At 40.1% G+C, this 19,329-nt stretch overlaps 1 protein-coding gene and 1 long non-coding RNA gene across 2 annotated transcripts; one reads left to right on the top strand and one right to left on the bottom strand.

Moving 5' to 3' along the window:
- Positions 1 to 455: 455 nt before the first annotated feature.
- Positions 456 to 983, bottom strand: LOC310858938. Its single transcript, XR_014569251.1, has 2 exons — positions 741 to 983; positions 456 to 705 (listed from the first exon to the last, which is right to left on the bottom strand). It is a non-coding gene; the product is annotated as an uncharacterized lncRNA (long non-coding RNA).
- Positions 984 to 5,076: 4,093 nt separating this feature from the next.
- Positions 5,077 to 18,786, top strand: LOC310859264 (5-demethoxyubiquinone hydroxylase, mitochondrial-like). Its single transcript, XM_083765678.1, has 7 exons — positions 5,077 to 5,219; positions 8,596 to 8,697; positions 10,642 to 10,718; positions 11,192 to 11,306; positions 14,019 to 14,158; positions 16,785 to 16,853; positions 18,563 to 18,786. Exons 1-7 carry the CDS (start codon positions 5,159 to 5,161, stop codon positions 18,638 to 18,640), a joined length of 642 nt encoding a protein of 213 aa, XP_083621804.1. The 5' UTR covers positions 5,077 to 5,158; the 3' UTR covers positions 18,641 to 18,786.
- Positions 18,787 to 19,329: the final 543 nt, after the last annotated feature.

The following is a 19,329-nucleotide window of genomic DNA, read 5'->3' as shown; positions in this document are numbered from 1 at the left end:
GATAATTGACACAGGGGTGAAAAATGGGTTACAGAATTGTGGGATAAAAAATATTTTAAAAAGAAAAGAAATCCAGGTCGTTACACACCGCATCTCCACTAGCTAAAGAGTGCTGGGTTGCGCCCCGAAAATAGCTGATCTACAAGCGCTCAACGCGTCGCAGTGCGACGCGTTGAGAGCTTGTAGATCAGCTATTTTCACTATTTTTTTGGGGTCCAAAAGTCCCCTGTCCCTGAGCCAGGCTTGCACTGGGCCACATATACCTGTAAATATTGTATAAATAGTAGTGAGAGTTGGCAGATTGTTCCATGAAAGGGTTATACGTTGATATTACAAACTTTACAAAAAAGGTTCTCATTGGCTTCTGCCAGTTAAGCTCCATTCATCCATTCATCTAATCTACAACAACACAATGCATCTAGGATGCAATGTGCCGTGAGCTTGTAGATCTGCTGTTGGGCCGCGCGACACTGTACTGTCGTACGATGGGTACTGTATGAATCGGGCATCACTTTGCTGGTAGGCTTATTGCATTTTATGAAACGTTTATTTTCTTTTTTTACTGAAGGATACGGTACATGTTGGCCTTTTTATAGGTCTAACTCTTAAACGTTGTTCTCACAACGTCCTTTCCTTTGTCCTATTTATTTCACATAGGAAACAAAAAATAAATAAAAAGCAAAGCTTTTGCACACCTACAGGTGCCTATAGGAGAGGGTACGGTGCCCCCTATAGGCGACAATGAAAAAGGAACAAATGGGAAACAAAAACAAATCAACCACTGTGTGATTAGTTGCACAGTGAAATTCAGTGTTATATTAAACTCGGAAAGAATGTGCAAATGTAACATTTGTATACCCGTCTGGGTTATATTGACACAAAGGACTTTACTGTATATAAATCCGTCCCCACCTCCCTGTTATTGTTCTATTTCCATCCGCTACAATCTGGGACGTGCAAATACTCCTTTGACACACTAACCTCCTAGAAGCAGTGTTGTTTTTGGCAGCAAATTTCTATTTTAGTTTTAGTCATAGTCTTTGGACTGAAACTTTTAGTCACATTTTAGTCACCTGGAATGACTTAGTGTTAGTCTAGTTTTAGTCGACTAAATGTCATAAGATTTTAGTCGACTAAATCTACAGGTGATTTAGTCGACTAAAATGTATTTTTGCGGGCCTTGTTGCCGTCATAATGACTTATTTTACACTTGCTGAAAATAGCCGATCTACAAGCTCACAACGTGTCGCAGCGCGACGCGTTGTGTGCTTGTAGATCTGCTATTTTCAGCATGCAACCAAGTGTAAAATGACTTATACTGGATCTGTTGTCCACTAGTCCCTTCCTAACATTTTAGTCTAGTTTTTATTTGTGACGAAATTGTCAGTATATTTAGTCTTAGTTTTAGTCACCATAGCTTAGTTTTAATTTAGTTTCCATGTAGTTTTCTTCCGTGGAAAAAGGTAGTCGACGAACATTTTTCGTCTTAGTTTTAGTCGACGAAAACAACACTGCTGACACAAAGGACTTTACTGTATATAAATCCGTCCCCACCTACCTGTTATTGTTCTATTTCCATCTGCTACAATCTGGGACGTGCAAATACTCCTTTGACACACTAACCTCCTAGAGCTGACCTGGAAAAACCACAAATGTAAGCTTTTCTTGTCACGCTTGTCTTCATTCAGGGCCTGCAGCAGCCATGCATGGGCTGTCTCAGTCACAACAGAAGAGAAAGGGCTCATTCTGCAGCCATGCATGGGCTGTCTCAGTCACAACAGAAGAGAAAAGGGCTCATTTGAGGTTTTTAACAAGCCAGAGAAAAGGAAACGAAGAGGGAAAAAAACATTGCAACGTGCCAAGAGACATGTTGTTGTGGCCCTTTGCTTATTTCTGTCAAAGTAAACACATAAAACTGTTGATACTCAGCTGGCTAACCGGACCCTCCTGGTGTGTGTGTGTGTGTGTGTGTGTGTGTGTGTGTGTGTGTGTGTGTGTGTGTGTGTGTGTGTGTGTGTGTGTGTGTGTGTGTGTGTGTGTGTGTGTGTGTGTGTGTGTGTGTGTGTGTGTGTGTGTGTGTGTGTGTGTGTGTGTGTGTGTGTGTGTGTGTGTGTGTGTGCGTGCGTGCGTGCGTGCGTGCGTGCGTGCGTGTGTGTGTGTGTGTTTGTGCGCGAGCGCGTGTGTGCACACGTGCGTGCGTACGTGTGTGCACGTGTGCGTGCGCGTGCGTGAACCACGAATGATGAGAATGAATGCCTTTTCAAAACAATGTTGATAATTCTTTGTGAGAATGTGCCACACACACGCACGCACACACACGTACGCATGCACGTGTGCACGCACGCGCACACACACACACACACACACACACACACACACACACACACCATAGGCTATAGAGGAAAAGGAGGCTATTTCTTCATGTGAGATCGGTTCTCAATCTCGAGGTGACAAAACGTTACAATATTCAATGTCAGTATTCGCTCCTCTGGTGCTGGTATGAAAGCGTGTAAAGAGTGAGTCTCCTTGTTGACTCGATACATATAATTATATTATGATGGACTTTTTTTTTTAAAGAGAAGTGATATTTTTTATTGTCCTTAATTGTCTTACTGGTTTAGACAACGTATTCAAAAGAGAGGCTATCTATGCATTATTTATGTCACATGACAACATGTATTAAAAGTGTCATTTACAATTATTCTAAAGATTGTATTATATTTATACTTTTTTTATATCAAAGCTGTTTGTCTTTTGTCTGTATCACACTTCATGCTGGTATTAATAAAACTTGAATAAAAGAAAAGGTGTGTCTGTTCAAAGTCTGGTGAACCTAAATCGAATACACGCACGCACAGCATTTTGAAAACAGTTTGACATATCTTGACCTGAGATCAGATTCATACGAGGTTTCCACTGGACATACACTGGTCTGATTAACCCATTCTGACCTGAGATCAGATTCTAAAAAAATGTCAGTCGTTCTTCGATTTTTCAAAAATAGCAGACCTACAAGCTCGTAGTGCGCCACTCGGTGGTGCGCTATGAGCTTGTAGATCTGCTATTTTTCACCAAAATGGGTTCCCGCGCAAAATGGGTTAAACAGGTCTAATGCACATAGCAAAACATGTTTTGTTCTGCAGTATTCTTCTTTAAAGAGCATTTTGTTTGAATTGTAATAATAAATGGCGCACTTATATATCGCCTTTATCCCAAGGCGCTTTACTGTACATAGATTGTGCATTACATTCACCCATATTACATTCACACACCAATGGCGGAGGAAACCATGCAAGGCACCAACCTCCACATCAGGAGCAATCAGGGGTTCAGTGTCTTGCTCAAGGACACTTCGACACTAACTCTGGGGGAGCCCACAGGGATCAAACTGGCAACCTTGCGGTTACCATTCAGCCACTCTACCCCTGAGCCACCGCCCGGCATGCAGTGATTTAATATCATTGGTAATTCCCATTGACAGTTGAAACACTATATACCATGCAGTGATTTAATATCATTGGTAATTCCCATTGACAGTTGAAACACTATACCAGGCAGTAGAAATGAGCAGGCATAGCATATTCGGATGACAAAAATGTAGGCTATATAGGTTCACCACTCAAATTACCCATAAATTAATTAATTGATATAACTAGAATCAGAAATGGAAATTGTCTCTTTAAGGATGCAATACATTTGATTTAAATGCATTTATATTGACTTTTTAATTACTGGTGGCTGTATTGAATGACTTGTCACTGCAGAGCTCTAGATTAGTCATTTTCTTTTCCCGTAATAATATTATATGAATTAGATTTGTATAGTTTAGTTATGTTACAGGACAGTCGCAGTGCAAAACCCAGCCACTAGGTGGGAGCAGAGGTTTCCCTAGCAACTATATTGCACTAGAAACCCAATTATCACAACCTCTCATTGGTTTATATTATAAATTATGAAATGTATCTGGACTTAAAACAGTAAAAGTAAAGTTATTGCGACCATTATAGCTCGCAGATCACTATTGTTATTACCTGGCTCTTTCTTAGGCCATAACAAAAGGAGGAAGACACACGGCTGTTTAAAAAGTGCACCAAACAATATTTATTTACAATATAAACTGCATAACTTAAAGTTCAACATGATTATGGGTCTGTAACGAGAGTGTACACATGGACAAACGGACCCTAACGGGTCCATTTGTACACACTCGGGGTCTGACATATAGGCCTATGTTGTTGTCAGGGACATAATTTATGACAAACATAACATTGATTTTACAATATTATATCCCAGAGAATAGAGATAGAAATGCCATTTATAAATGGGGGTCCTTGAAATTAAACGGGTTGAGAATATTCGCTGCCAGAGCTGTAAAAATCTTCTCTTTATATGGCATATATTTTCTAATGTGGGTCCGCAGGATAATTATTGTCAATTTGTGGGGGTCCATGCAGTGTTGTTTTCGTCGACTAAAACTAAGACGAAAAATGTTCGTCGACTACCTTTTTCCACTGAGGAAAACTAAATGGAAACTAAATTAAAACTATGCTATGGTGACTAAAACTAAGACTAAATATACTGACAATTTCGTCAACAAATGAAAACTAGACTAAAATGTTAGGAAGGGACTAGTGGACAAGAGATCCAGTATAAGTCATTTTACACTTGGCATTTTACAAATAGCAGATCTACAAGCTCACAACGCGTCGCGCTGCGACGCGTTGTGAGATTGTAGATCTGCTATTTTCAGCATGCAACCCAGCATAAAACTGGATCTCTTGTCCACTAATCCCTTCCTAACATTTTAGTCTAGTTTTTATTTGTTGACGAAATTGTCAGTATATTTAGTCTTAGTTTTAGTCACCGTAGATTCGTTTTTATTTAGTTTTTATTTAGTTTTAGTCAGTGAAAAAAGGTAGTCGACGAACATTTTTCGTCTTTAGTTTTAGTCGACGAAAACAACACTGCCGCCTAGTGGTTGTTTTTTTCTTTGAAGTGAAGCGAGGTTACATTGGTGAGTGACATCATAAATATGCGCCGCCATGCATGCATGTAGTAGGCTATAGCTGGTTTGTAGTTCAATGACACCAGTGTTCATTCTGTTGTTCTGTTAAACTACAAGAGGGTTATTTGGTCCAAACCTGAGGGTGTTTCCAACATGCAGAGGGCTGCCCACGTTGCTCTGTTGTCCACTGCAAGGCAATGTCTGAAACCCAGAGGTAAGCTGTTAGCATTAGCAGCATGCTAAAAACACCATTCATTCACTTGGGGGCAGAGAGAGGGCAAGCTTTGCTGCCAAAAACAACACTGTTGTCAAGACATGTCAACCCTTTACATATAATCAAGGTGACATAAGGTCTGTTATTTATTTATTTGGGCATTTGAGCCACGGACCACCATTTGATGACATTTAAGCCAGATTAAAAAAACCAAAGAATATTTTGTTTTTGGATAAAGATTCAATCCCTCCCATGCTCAGCTGAAATGATTGTCTCTGCTTAATAAAAACCATTTTTTCGACCTAGCTTTTAATCACAACCCAGTTTAATCTCCAACATTTTATATTATTGAGCACCTCTTACATTAGTGCCTATTATATTCATATGTACCCACTTGACACTGATGTATTGTTTTTATATATTGTTATTATTTTATTGTATTGCTGTTATGCTATATGTTTTTGCTTGACTTGTACGGCACTTTGGTTCGATGACAGTCGTTTTTAAACATATTCTGACCTGAGATCAAATTCTAAAAATGTCTTCTACATCCTGACAGTTTTCATTCTGACCTGAGATCAGATTCTAAAAATGTCTTCTACATCCTGACAGTTTTCATTCGGACCTGAGATCAGATTCTAAAAATGTCTTCTACATCCTGACAGTTTTCATTCTGACCTGAGATCAGATTAAAAAAATGTCTTCTATGTCAGTCGCTCTTCGATTTTTCAAAAAAATAGCAGACCTACAAGCTCGTAGCGCGCCACTTGGTGGCGCGCTATGAGCTTGTAGGTCTGCTATTTTTCAATAGCTAAAGCATAACATGATGCTAACACCAAAAGGGGTTCCCGTTCAGAATGGGTTAAATGTGCTTTATAAATAAAGTTTGATTTGATTGAAGTTGATCAAAATAACAATTATTCTACATTCTCTAATTGTGTAGACTTCGTGTAAATTTGTAATGCAGATGGTTAACAACAATGTAGCTCTTGAGAGTATAACATTAAATGTTTTACGCTAGTTAAAGACCTAAACTATAAATTAAGGGTCCATTTGGTTTACCAACTCCCCATCATTCAGCTGGGGACGTAACTGGTGGTCTATTATTTAACATTAGTAGACTAACTAACTAACTTCAACATGGGGAGTTGTCAAAGTGCTTTTCAGAGCGCTTCCAAACTCCCAACACTGCAGTCCAGCAACGGAATGTCTTGACTGAAAGTAGCTCATTATAACATCACATGACTACTTAGCTCTGTTCCATAGCCTTCCTGCTTCGATTCTGCGAATTTCTGCCCTGCAGTAAGGCTATGCGACTTACCGGTTTAAATCTCAAATCGAAATCAGACCAGCCTCTCCTCTTTAGTGGAAATCTCACGAGCGTTTGACCTACTCACCAAAACAAAGGCGGGTTGTGTCATTAGAAAGCCTACTTTCCTTAGTGGACGCACTCTGAGCCCCTCACCACACGTATAAACGGTACTTTTTGGCCAGAAAGGGATTTTTTTCCACCAGAGGAAAAATATTCTCTATGAGGCAGTTCTCTGGGCAATATCAGTAGAGGGCGCAGCGGAGTAACTAAAAATGTTTTTTTTCCGGTGGAAACAAAATCCCCTTTTGGCCAAAAAGTACAGTTTATACGTGTGGTGGGGGGGAGGGGGGGGCTCAGAGTGCTTCCACTAAGGAAAGTAGTCTTTCTATTGACACAACCCGTGTTTGTATTGGTGAGTAGGTCAAACGTTCGTGAGATTTCCACTAAAGAGGAGAGGCTGGTCTGATTTCGATTTGAGATTTAAACCGGTAAGTCGCATAGCCTTACTGCAGGGCAGAAATTCGCAGAATCTAAGCAGGAAGGCTATGGAACAGAGCTAATGACTACTGTAGACTTTCATGAATCAAAAACTTAAGGGGATAATTCAAGCTTTCCGTACAGCTGCAATGTTGTTGAGTTTAAATTAACATTGTTTAATACAAGCAGACTTTTCTGTTGGTTGGTTGGTTGACGGTGTTGCAACCCTAGATCCCCATTCTGGACGTGAAGTGAACCCCTTTTGGTGTTTTATACTTTTAACGATTGAAAACCAATGAATTGGTTCAGAATTCTAAAACTTGGTTCAGAACTGGAACCAAAAAAATGGCCGCCGGACCGGTTACGTGAAAGCACCCAAGGTTCCAAGAATCTAGAACGGAACCAGTTCTAGAACCACAAAGTTATTTTTGGTGGAAAAATTGGTTTGCCTCAGATATTAAGTCTTCCCCATTAGTCCAGGGCAGGGCCCTTAAGGGATATTTTGTGCTAATTTGTCTAAAAGCGCCACATCTTGCACAGATGTAGCCATGGTTCACATGACGCTCATACTTCACCAGCGTCCTGGCGCAACTGCCTCCTGTTTTACGCGATCACTACATTTACAGTCCAAACGTTTATATAAAGATTCCGATTTCAAATATAAAGTACACAGTTGCACACAGCCGGTGTGCAACTGTGGATTTCCCAAACGAACCCTGTTTGAGAAAAGTAGCCGGGGTGCTCGGATAAAAAAGCTTTGCTTGTTTGGGGTCGAATTTAGCCCAAGGAGTGTCTGAGCTCATCCACTACCTTCAGCACTGTTCTGTTCTGTTCTGTTCTGTTCTGTTCTGTTCTCAGGAGATCCTGAAGTTGTTACTGCTCCGTCTGTTCAACCCATTTAGACCTGAGGACGCATCTGTGCTTGTAGATCTGCTATTTTTAGAAAAATCTATAAAACGTGTGCACAAACATAACTCAAATCTTTGCTTCTGCGAGGTGACCGAGGTCACTGAAACAACATATTTTGATATGGGGGGGGGGGGGGGGGGGGGGGTACGCTGTATTTAAAATGTCTTACTGTTTACTGTCTTTGACATGAAATAGTTTGAGAACTACTGACACAGAAACATAGGGTTTTTAGAACTACTGACACAGAAACATAGGTTTTTTAGAACTAATGACACAGAAACATAGGTTTTTTAGAACTACTGACACAGAAACATAGGTTTTTTAGAACTACTGACACAGAAACATAGGTTTTTTAGAACTACTGACACAGAAACATAGGTTTTTTAGAACTACTGACACAGAAACATAGGTTTTTTTAGAACTACTGACACAGAAACATAGGTTTTTTAGAACTACTGACACAGAAACATAGGTTTTTTAGAACTATTGACACAGAAACATAGGTTTTTTAGAACTATTGACACAGAAACATAGGTTTTTTAGAACTACTGACACAGAAATATAGGTTTTTTTAGAACTACTGACACAGAAACATAGGTTTTTTTCAGTAAACTGTAAATGATTTAGAAGACATTTTAGTAGAATCTGGTCTCAGGTCTTGTGTATGTGCTCTAGCAGGCCCCCTGGTGGTGACTGCGCGGGGTTACAGCGTGCTTCCACCCCCTCGAGACGCTGAAGAGAAGGCCATGCTGGACAGGATGCTACGCGTGGACCACGCAGGTGAGCAGCAGGGCTGGATACAGTAATTAAGTACTGTACATGCATGGTATTTACTCAAGTACTGTACAAGTTTGGAGGTAACCATATCCGTGATGTAAATAGGTTTTCAATGTAATGAGTCCCAGGATGCAGGGATGATGGTCTTTTAGAGATGAGTCCCAGGATGCAGGGATGATGGTCTTTTAGAGATGAGTCCCAGGATGCAGGGATGATGGTCTTTTAGAGATGAGTCCCAGGATGCAGGGATGGTCTTTTAGAAATGAGTCCCAGGATGCAGGGATGATGGTCTTTTAGAGATGAGTCCCAGGATGCAGGGATGATGGTCTTTTAGAAATGAGTCCCAGGATGCAGGGATGGTCTTTTAGAAATGAGTCCCAGGATGCAGGGATGATGGTCTTTTAGAAATGAGTCCCAGGATGCAGGGATGGTCTTTTAGAAATGAGTCCCAGGATGCAGGGATGATGGTCTTTTAGAAATGAGTCCCAGGATGCAGGGATGGTCTTTTAGAGAAGAGTCCCAGGATGCAGGGATGGTCTTTTAGAGAAGAGTCCCAGGATGCAGGTATGGTCTTTTAGAAATGAGTCCCAGGGACATTTTATGAGTCCCACTTCAACCACGTTAGGAGTCATATTTTGCTATCTTTTTTTTACAAATTGCAGCATTTCACTCCCATTTCATTTTATATAGTTATATTCATGTAGAAAACAGAAGAAGAAATGATTATTATAACTAAAGCTAGCAAAATAAACTAGTACTGCAAAAATGCACTACAGTACAGTATAGTGCATACATGGGCAACTGGCGGCCCGGGGGCCACATGCGGCCCCCACCTTCACTTAATGTGGCCCTCAGGTTAACATCAGAATACTGATATAATATTGGTTCCAGCTGTTTACAATTCCACAACATGCAAACATGACCCGCTTTTATTACTTCAGTCTAAATTAGTAGCTCAATGCTCAGGACAAGTATGGCATTTCAAATAACATAAAAATGTTAATTTTCCAGGATTCCAATTCAAATATAGCAAAAAAGAATTCAAGATTTCAATTCCAATATAGTAAAAATAGCCGATCTACAAGCTCAAAACGTGTCGCAGCGCGACGCGTTTTGAGCTTGTAGATCGGCTATTTTTGCTAGAAATGAGCCCTAGGGAGTGAGTGAGTGAGTGAAAATATAGTGGCCCTCTCCATCGTCAAAGTTGCCCACCCCTGGTATAGTGCATCCCGTGGATGCAGAGGTCGTTGTTTTATTGCGTCCCTTAACTATAAACTGCATTTTGGGATGCAAAATGCGCCCTATTTTAATCTCTGCCATAAGTATTTATGGCAGAGATGGCTGTCTCTGATTTCCAATACTTTTACTTCTACTCCACTACATCTCAGATCCAAATATTGTACTTTGACTTTTCACTGCACTTATTTGACAGCTTTAGTTACTTTGTGTAATATGTTTTATATATGTAATATATTATTACAATACCACTTCAGGCCTACACTATATATACATTTTGGCCAATTGAAAATAGCAGGTCTACAAGCTCACAATGTGTCGCGATGCAACACATTGTGAGCTTGTAGTTTTTTGTAGACATTTTGAAAACTTTAAATTCTGCATAATGATTGCTTTTCGTACTTTTAACCCAATAATATAATTATAACTTTAATTATAATTTGGCTATTGAAAAATAGCAGATCTACAAGCTCATAGCGCGCCACAGAGTGGCGCGCTACGAGCTTGTAGGTCTGCTATTTTTGAAAGAAATTGTGATTTTAATTTCTACGTCAGGCCTAAATGGGTTAAGTACATTTTGATGCCACAATAGTTTTTTGATGCCAATCCTTTTGTACTTTTACTCAAGCACATTTTGGATTGACTGCATGAAGACCTTTACCTGTAACAGAGTACTTTTACCTGTAACAGAGTACATCTATAATATTGCAGGGGAATACGGTGCCAACCGCATTTACGCTGGCCAGATGGCGGTGTTGGGACGATCTCAGATGGGACCTCTTATCCAGGTATGGGCACGGTTCACTGCACACAATGGACTTTAAGCATTCTGACCTGAGATCAGATTCATACAAGGTTTCCACTGGACACACACTAGTCTGATTAACCCATTCTGACCTGAGATCAGATTCTAAAAATGTCGTCAGTCGTTCTTCGATTTTTCAAAAATAGCAGACCTACAAGTTGAGCTTGTAGATCTGCTATTTTTCAATAGCTAAAGCATAACATGATGCTAACACCCAAAAGGGGTTCCCGCCCCAAAGTGGGCTATTATTCACCAACACCAGAGCAGAACTCCCACCATTGGACTCGGGCAAAAACTTTTGCAACCACTATATTGATGGCAAATATTTCTCATAGCTTTAAGTTCAAAAATCTAAACTAACCCTTTAAAAAAAAAATCAGTTTCGCAGCTATTATTATTATTATTATTATTATTACTCCCAAGTTATTGTTTGTTCTCCTTGTTGTTTCTATACAGCACATGTGGGATCAAGAGAAGAAACATCTGGCCAAATTCAATGAAATCCTGGCAGAGAACAGAGTTCGCCCAACGATATTATTACCCGTATGGAACGTCACTGGATTTCTATTAGGTTGGTAAAGCCACACAATATGTGATACACTTTAGAGTGAAGCAATTCAATTGTGTATAATTGTGTGCAATTGAGTGTAAAATGAAACCAAATGGAGCCCTTATGGGTCCATTTGGTTCCATTTTAGTTAAATTGATTGTTAAACAAGAAGTCTACACAATTTGACAATGTAGAAGCATTGTTACTTTGATCAACGTTTGCCTGTTATCTCTCCTAATGGTACCAGCATCAATACAGCCTGTTATCTCTCCTAATGGTACCAACATCAATACAGCCTGTTATCTCTCCTAATGGTACCAACATCAATACAGCCTGTTATCTCTCCTACTGGTACCAACACCATGTTATCTCTCCTAATGGTACCAACACCATGTTATCTCTCCTAATGGTACCAACACCATGTTATCTCTCCTAATGGTACCAACATCATGTTATCTCTCCTAATGGTACCAACATCATGTTATCTCTCCTAATGGTACCAACATCAATACAGCCTGTTATCTCTCCTAATGGTACCAACATCAATGCAGCCTGTTATCTCTCCTAATGGTACCAACATCAATACAACCTGTTATCTCTCCTAATGGTACCAACATCATGTTATCTCTCCTAATGGTACCAGCATCATGTTATCTCTCCTAATGGTACCAACATCAATACAGCCTGTTATCTCTCCTAATGGTACCAACATCAATACAGCCTGTTATCTCTCCTAATGGTACCAACATCAATACAGCCTGTTATCTCTCCTAATGGTACCAACATCAATACAACATGTTATCTCTCCTAATGGTACCAACATCAATACAGCCTGTTATCTCTCCTAATGGTACCAACATCAATACAGCCTGTTATCTCTCCTAATGGTACCAACATCAATACAGCCTGTTATCTCTCCTAATGGTACCAACATCAATACAGCCTGTTATCTCTCCTAATGGTACCAACATCAATACAGCCTGTTGTCTCTCCTAATGGTACCAACATCAATACAGCATGGAATTGTGGACATATTCTTTAGTTTTGGGTCTGCAAAGGCTAAAGGTCAACGGTGGTCCGTGGCTCAAATAGACAGAGTAAATAATGGGACTTAAAGCAGCTATAAGCAATAATATGTCAAATCTTTTTAGATTTTTGTATTCATACAGCCAGCAACGGGTAGAACGCTCCCAAAAATGTAGTCTCAGTGACACATCTAGGGGGCCGCAATCAGCATTCTTTTTTGTTTTTAATATTTTTTTTATTCCACGATATTTGTAACCCATTTTTCACTCCTGTGTCAATCATCTAATGTGATCCTGGGCTCTACACACCCTCCACCAACCTAGTCCCCATATATGGGGGACAAGGGGAGAGCAACGGACTTGAACTCATGCTTCCTTCATGCCTGAGTGTCCAAGTTGCTCCTTTACACCTGACAGGGGGGAGTTTCCCTGGTTGGACGTAGCGCGTGGAAGGAACACGTTATTCCAACCAGTTCCTTTCCCCTCCATCAGGCGCCCCGGCTGGCCAGGGAAAGGCAGTTTCAGGCTAGTTTACATTGCGATAGTTTTAATTTATACAATTTACAATTTACAATGTAGGCATTTAGCAGACGCTCTTAATCCAGAGCGATTTACATTAAGCAAGAACAAAAGCATGGGAATACATCACATAAAAGCATTTATCATGAAACATGCGTAAGCTAAGAAAGTAACAGTGGAATATCTATATAATGAAACTATACATACACTATACATATAAACGATACATATTTACTACTATGCTATACATATAAACTATGACGTGCTATGACTACATACAATGCAATTATAGTGCTGTCTACATAACATGCTATAAGTCTGTATAAAATGCTATCTAAGTCTACAGAAATGCTATCTAAGGGGGTAGGGCTATGATGGGTGGGTTTTCAAGCTACGGCGGAAGATTGGGAGTGATGCTGCAGTTCTGACTGCAATGGGAAGTGCATTCCACAGTTTTGGAGCCAGAAGGGAGAAGAGTCTGGGACGTGTGAAGAGTTGTCCCGGGGTTTTTAGTGAGGGTACTTCCAGCTTCCCTGCGTTGGCTGATCTGAGTGCGCGGGAGGGTTTGTAGGGTTCAATCATACTTGCGAGATATGGGGGAGCCATACCTTTGGTTGCTTTGAATGCCAGCATCAGAGTTTTGTATTCTGTGCGGGCAGCGACCGGGAGCCAGTGGAGGGAGCGGAGCAGGGGGGAGACATGTGAGAATTTTGGCTGGTTGAAGACCAAGCGAGCTGCGGCATTTTGGATCAGCTGGAGAGGCTTAAGTGCACATGCTGGTAGGCCAGTAATGATCCAAAAAGCGTTCATATTTTGCGGGAGAGACGGATGAGGAGCAGAAATGAAGCGCCAGCATATCGATCCATTCATCACCACGGAGAGCGCCCTGGATTAGGAGATACGAGTCATTCTTTCCGCCGCGCTAACATGTAAGTCAACGGTAAGCTAACATGAGCCCAGAGCGTAGCATACGGTAGCCGAAAGGCGAACTGACAAAAAGAAAAAAGAGAAAAAAATCAGAATATTCTTATCTGGCCCGGTATCATTGAGGATGCGCTAGGACGTCCTCAGACGTCCTATGTACGCGTCGGTGGGGGTCCCTATATGACGCGTGGCACCGTCCTATGGATGGACTGGGTTATGAAAAGGGTTGAAAACCATATTCAGTCCAGTGTGTCGTGTTGTCCAGGTGCGTCCACCGCCCTGCTGGGGAAGGAGGCGGCCATGGCGTGCACCGTGGCCGTGGAGGAGACCATCGCGGCGCACTATAACAGCCAGATACGAGCCCTGATGGAGGAAGACCCAGACAGATACACTCAGCTCCTCACAGTGAGTTTTATTCACTTAAATTATGATGCTAATTATTTTCTTCTATGCACAAGACAAGTCTGTCAATCAGGATGCATGACCGCGGTACAAACGGAAAGCTCTTTTAACCCATTTAGACTTGAGGCCGATCTTTTTTTTCTTTCTAAAATCAGTTATCCTAAAAAAAAAACCTGGACTGTTTCTATATCAATAGTGCTCAACCTTTTTCATGTCAAGGAACCACAGACTTATCTGTATTTGGCTGTGGACCCCCATCTGAAAATATGTTGTTCCAGGGACCCCCCCCCCAGAAGCAAAGATTTGAGTTATAAACGTTTGCTGTGAAAGAATATATATTCAAAGATTTGCACCACATTTTCACGATTTAAAAAGAAATAGCAGATCTACAAGCTCAGAGATCAGACACGCCAGATAATCAGAGATCTCCGCCTGCTGATGCCGCTCTGGTGACATCTAAATTAGGGATAAGCCATTAATCGGTATAGCATCGGAGTTGGCCATATCGGCCAGAAAAATGTCATATCTGTATCGGAACAGTCTCAAAATAATACAGATTATTTAATCACCAGCTAAAAAGATTATAAAATCTACATTTAATTTGTGTACTCTGTGTCATTCAGTTGTGCAAACAGACACTTGGAAAATGTTATTTATTGATTGATTGAATACTTTATTAAAAGGCTTTGGCCCTATAGGGCCTATACACTGACACGAAGCAAGACAGGAACGCCCAAAAACGTCACATCTGTTTTTTTTACCCTGGGCAGAATGTTCTATGGCTGCCAATGCGACTTTGTCCAATCCTTAATCACATACGGACAAACATCTATGCCATTAATATCTAACTTGCGGAGGTAGCGTGCCTTGTCCACGGGGCAACAGATCTTTCAACGTATGGCATTGCAAATACGTTTGATAATAATCGCTACTCTGCGCAATATTGTTTATGGAAATGCCGCAAATTGCATTGCAGTGAACGAGAGCAAATCACAACTTCCCCTGGGGGTGGTGACTCCGCCCTGAATACGCGTTGTCGTGTCAGTGTATAGGCTGGTTTCCATTGTGGTCCTAGACCGTATAATATCGGAATCGGTCAGAATTGGTATCGGCAGATATACGACGAATAATCTGAGATCGGATATCGGCCATAATTTCATAATCGTGCAGCCCTAATCTAAATGTATTCACTAACTGGGTTAAACAGCTATAACTGGGTGGAAACAATGTGGAACTTTAAAATGCAAAGTGGTCCTTCATATGACTTCATATTATGGAACTTTAAAATGCAAAGTGGTCCTTCATAATGACTTCATATTATGAACTTTAAAATGCAAAGTGGTCCTTCATATTACTTCATATTATGGGACTTTAAAATGCAAAGTGGTCCTTCATATCACTTCATATTATGGGTAGTTTGTTGAACTTTAAAATGCAAAGTGGTCCTTCATATGACTTCATATTATGGGACTTTAAAATGCAAAGTGGTCCTTCATATCACTTCATATTATGGGTAGTTTGTTGAACTTTAAAATGCAAAGTGGTCCTTCATATGACTTCATATTATGGGACTTTAAAATGCAAAGTGGTCCTTCATATTACTTCATATTATGGGTAGTTTGTTGAACTTTAAAATGCAAAGTGGTCCTTCATATGACTTCATATTATGGGACTTTAAAATGCAAAGTGGTCCTTCATATCACTTCATATTATGGGTAGTTTGTTGAACTTTAAAATGCAAAGTGGTCCTTCATATTACTTCATATTATGGAACTTTAAAATGCAAAGTGGTTCATATGACTTCATATTATGGGGAGTTTGTTGTTACCACTGGTTGCTCTCCCCAGCAGTGTTGTTTTTGGCAGCAAATTTCTATTTTAGTTTTAGTCGTTGTCTCTTGAATAGTTTTCACTTAGTTTTAGTCACATTTTAGTCGCCTGGAATGTGTTAGTGTTAGTCTAGTTTTAGTCGACTAAATGTCATACGATTTTAGTCTACTAAATCTACAGTTGATTTAGTCGACTAAAATGTCTTTTGACAGGCCTTGATGTCGTTGTAATTACATATTTTACACTTTGGTTGCATGTTGAAAATAGCAGATATACAATCTCACAATGCGTTGCAGCGCGACGCGTTGTGAGATTGTATATCTGCTATTTTCAACATGCAACCCAGCGTAAAACTGGATCTCTTGTCCACTAGTCCCTTCCTAACATTTTAGTCTAGTTTTTATTTGTTGACGAAATTGTCAGTATATTTAGTCCTAGTTTTAGTCATCATAGATTCGTTTTTATTTAGTTTTTATTTAGATTTAGTCAGTGAAAAAAGGTAGTCGACGAACATTTTTCGTCTTAGTTTTAGTCGACGAAAACAACACTGCTCCCCAGGTTGGCAGAGGGGGATTATGGGGTGCTGGTATCAGCTTGTAGGGGGTGTAGGTTTGTTGTTACCACCGGTTGCTCAGAGGGAGTGTAGCGCCCAGGATTACACTACCAGACAAATGACACCGAGTGGGGAGGGAAAAAAAGGGGAACTTATCTCATCAATCAAGTTAAGAAGTCTAATGAATTAAGATGGACAAACTGGACAATAAGTGGTTAAAAACTGGTCATTTGGTTTATTTTGCAAGATAATAAAGGAATTCCGTGACGAAGAGCTGGAACACCACGATACCGGACTGGAGCATAACGCTGAATCTGTAAGCATTATACTTTGATCTAATAGTTAACCGATTTTGGGCAGGAACGCCTTTTGGTGTTAGCATTACGTTATGCTTTAGCTATTGAAAAATAGCAGACCTACAAGCTCGTAGCGCGCCACCGAGTGGCGCGCTACGAGCTTGTAGGTCTGCTATTTTTGAAAAATCGAAGAACGACTGTCACAGAAACATGGCTTTTTCAGAAAACTGTCAGGATGTAGAAGACATTTTTAGAATCTGATCTCAGGTCAAACTGGGTTATCCATGACAGCAGTCTAACGCTGAATCTGTAAGCATTACTTTGATCTATAGTAGTTAACCATGACACCAGTCTAATGCTTTGTGTATGAGATTAAAGGTATATTCAGTGATTTCACTTAATTCAAATATCACTTATTTGTTTTGTTGTGATAATCCTCTCTACTATAGAGTATGCTGACCATATAAGGAGTTCCTCCCTGTCCCCAGTTAACACCCTGGGGCCTTTTGAGCTACAATGAAAACAGGCAACACAGTGAAAACAGTGACATCTGCTGGCAAATCCCATTGACATATATGGGATTTGCAGGATCTTACATCACAATCTGCCGGAAAATCAGAGCACCTGTTTGAGCCAGAAAACCCCAGATCACAGAAAATTTACTGAATGTTAAAAGTTCATGTTTTTTGGGTGCAATTGAGATTAGAAAACCTAAAAAAAATAAGAACAATTCCAAAACCTTTTTTTTAATGTCACAATATTTTTATTCATTTATTTTTCTTTTGCATTCCATAGATTCCATAAGGCCAGATACCATAATGGACATTTGACATCATCAAGATTATCTATTTATGAAAGAAATATAATATTTACGGTGTTTTCAATTTTATTTTAGTTGTAGAGGGCATGTTTTAAGGCATATTTGTCCCATTAGCCAGGGATCCAAATTAATCAGACCAGTGTGTGTCCAGTGGGAAACCTCGTATGAATCTGATCTCAGGTCAGAATGGGTTAAGGCATATTTGTCTCATTAGCCAGGGTTCTAAATTAAGATAAATTAAGATAATTAATAAGTTGTCTTAGTTTTGTTGAATCTTGTTGAATACTGTTTATTTTTCTGTGGTGTTTTGTTTGTTGGTTGTTGCAATATTTAGTGACCCAATGTTTCACAGATGACTTAGAGCAGGGGTGGGCAACTGGCGGCCCGGGGGCCACATGCGGCCCCCACCTTCACTAAATGTGGCCTGCATGTTAATATCAGAATGCTACAGTATTGACTTCAGCTGTTACAATTCCAAACCTGCTTTAATTACTTCATGACTAGTATTAAATGACCAGTACTTAATGACTAGTATTAAAATGTTATCTTTTTGAGTCCAATAGTTATGTTAACAGTTCAATAAGTTATAACTAAATGCTTTTGAAATTCAATAAAAAAAGGTTACTTTTCAGGATTCCAATTCAAAAATAGCAAAACATTATTCAGGTTTTCAATTCAAATATAGCAAAAATAGCTGATCTACAAGCTCAAAACTTGTTGCATTGCGACGCGTTTTGAGCTTGTAGATCGGCTATTTTTGCTACGACAGTTAATATATGGCCCTAGGGAGTGAGTGTGGAAATATAGTGGCCCTCTCCATCGTCAAAGTTGCCCAGCCCTGATGTATATGATATTCTCAGGAGAATCTCAGATCCTAGCTAATGACACCCTGCAATTCTTCTCTCCTAGGTACCTGGATACTGGCTGTTGAAGAATGCAATACAGCTCGGTTGCAAAGCTGCAATATTTATTTCTGAACGTGTGTAATTGTGTGTTTTTATTCATGTGAATTCCCCCTTTTTCCAGAATGATATAGGTGTGTGGTATTCAAACAATTCCATTGACATACTGCTTCGCTGATAATAAAGCACTTTGTACATTTCGTTGCCAAAATAAAAATATTTATATGCAGAAATTAAGCCACCAGATCTTCATTGAATTATTTATTATACTGTAGTGTGTAATCATGTCCCATAAAACAATGTCCATCCTAACTTTCAGAGGCTGTTGTGCAAATCAAACTAAGGGCCGATTCAATGTGACGTCATTTGTCTCTGTAGAGCCTACAATGTGACGTAATTTGGCTCTGTATAGCCTACAATGTGACGTCATTTGGCTCTGTAGAGCAGGGGTCCCCAAACTTTTTCCTGTGAGGGCCACATAACTTTTCCCTTCTCTGATGGGGGCCGGGGTCAGTTTGTAACAGAAAAAGTGTGACGATCGCAGGGGTGCCTAAACGTAAACATTTATTTTTTTCCAGAAAGCCACACATAACCAAATATGAATAACCAGTGCACATACTGTACATGCAGCACTACAGGGCTGCATAGTGCATGTACTGTACATGCAGCATGCATGTTGTTGGCATGGCGCTGCGCCATGCTTGAAATAAATCGTGTGTGTGTGATATGAAATGTCCAGTACCTCCCCAGTGCCTCCCCAAGTGCCACCCCAGT

Source organism: Protomyctophum parallelum (genome assembly GCF_964188405.1).
Source record: "Protomyctophum parallelum genome assembly, chromosome: 5".
Classification (NCBI taxonomy): Eukaryota; Metazoa; Chordata; class Actinopteri; order Myctophiformes; family Myctophidae; genus Protomyctophum; species Protomyctophum parallelum.
The sequence above is the reverse complement of the archived record's forward strand: the minus strand, read 5'-3'. Positions and strand labels throughout refer to the sequence as shown.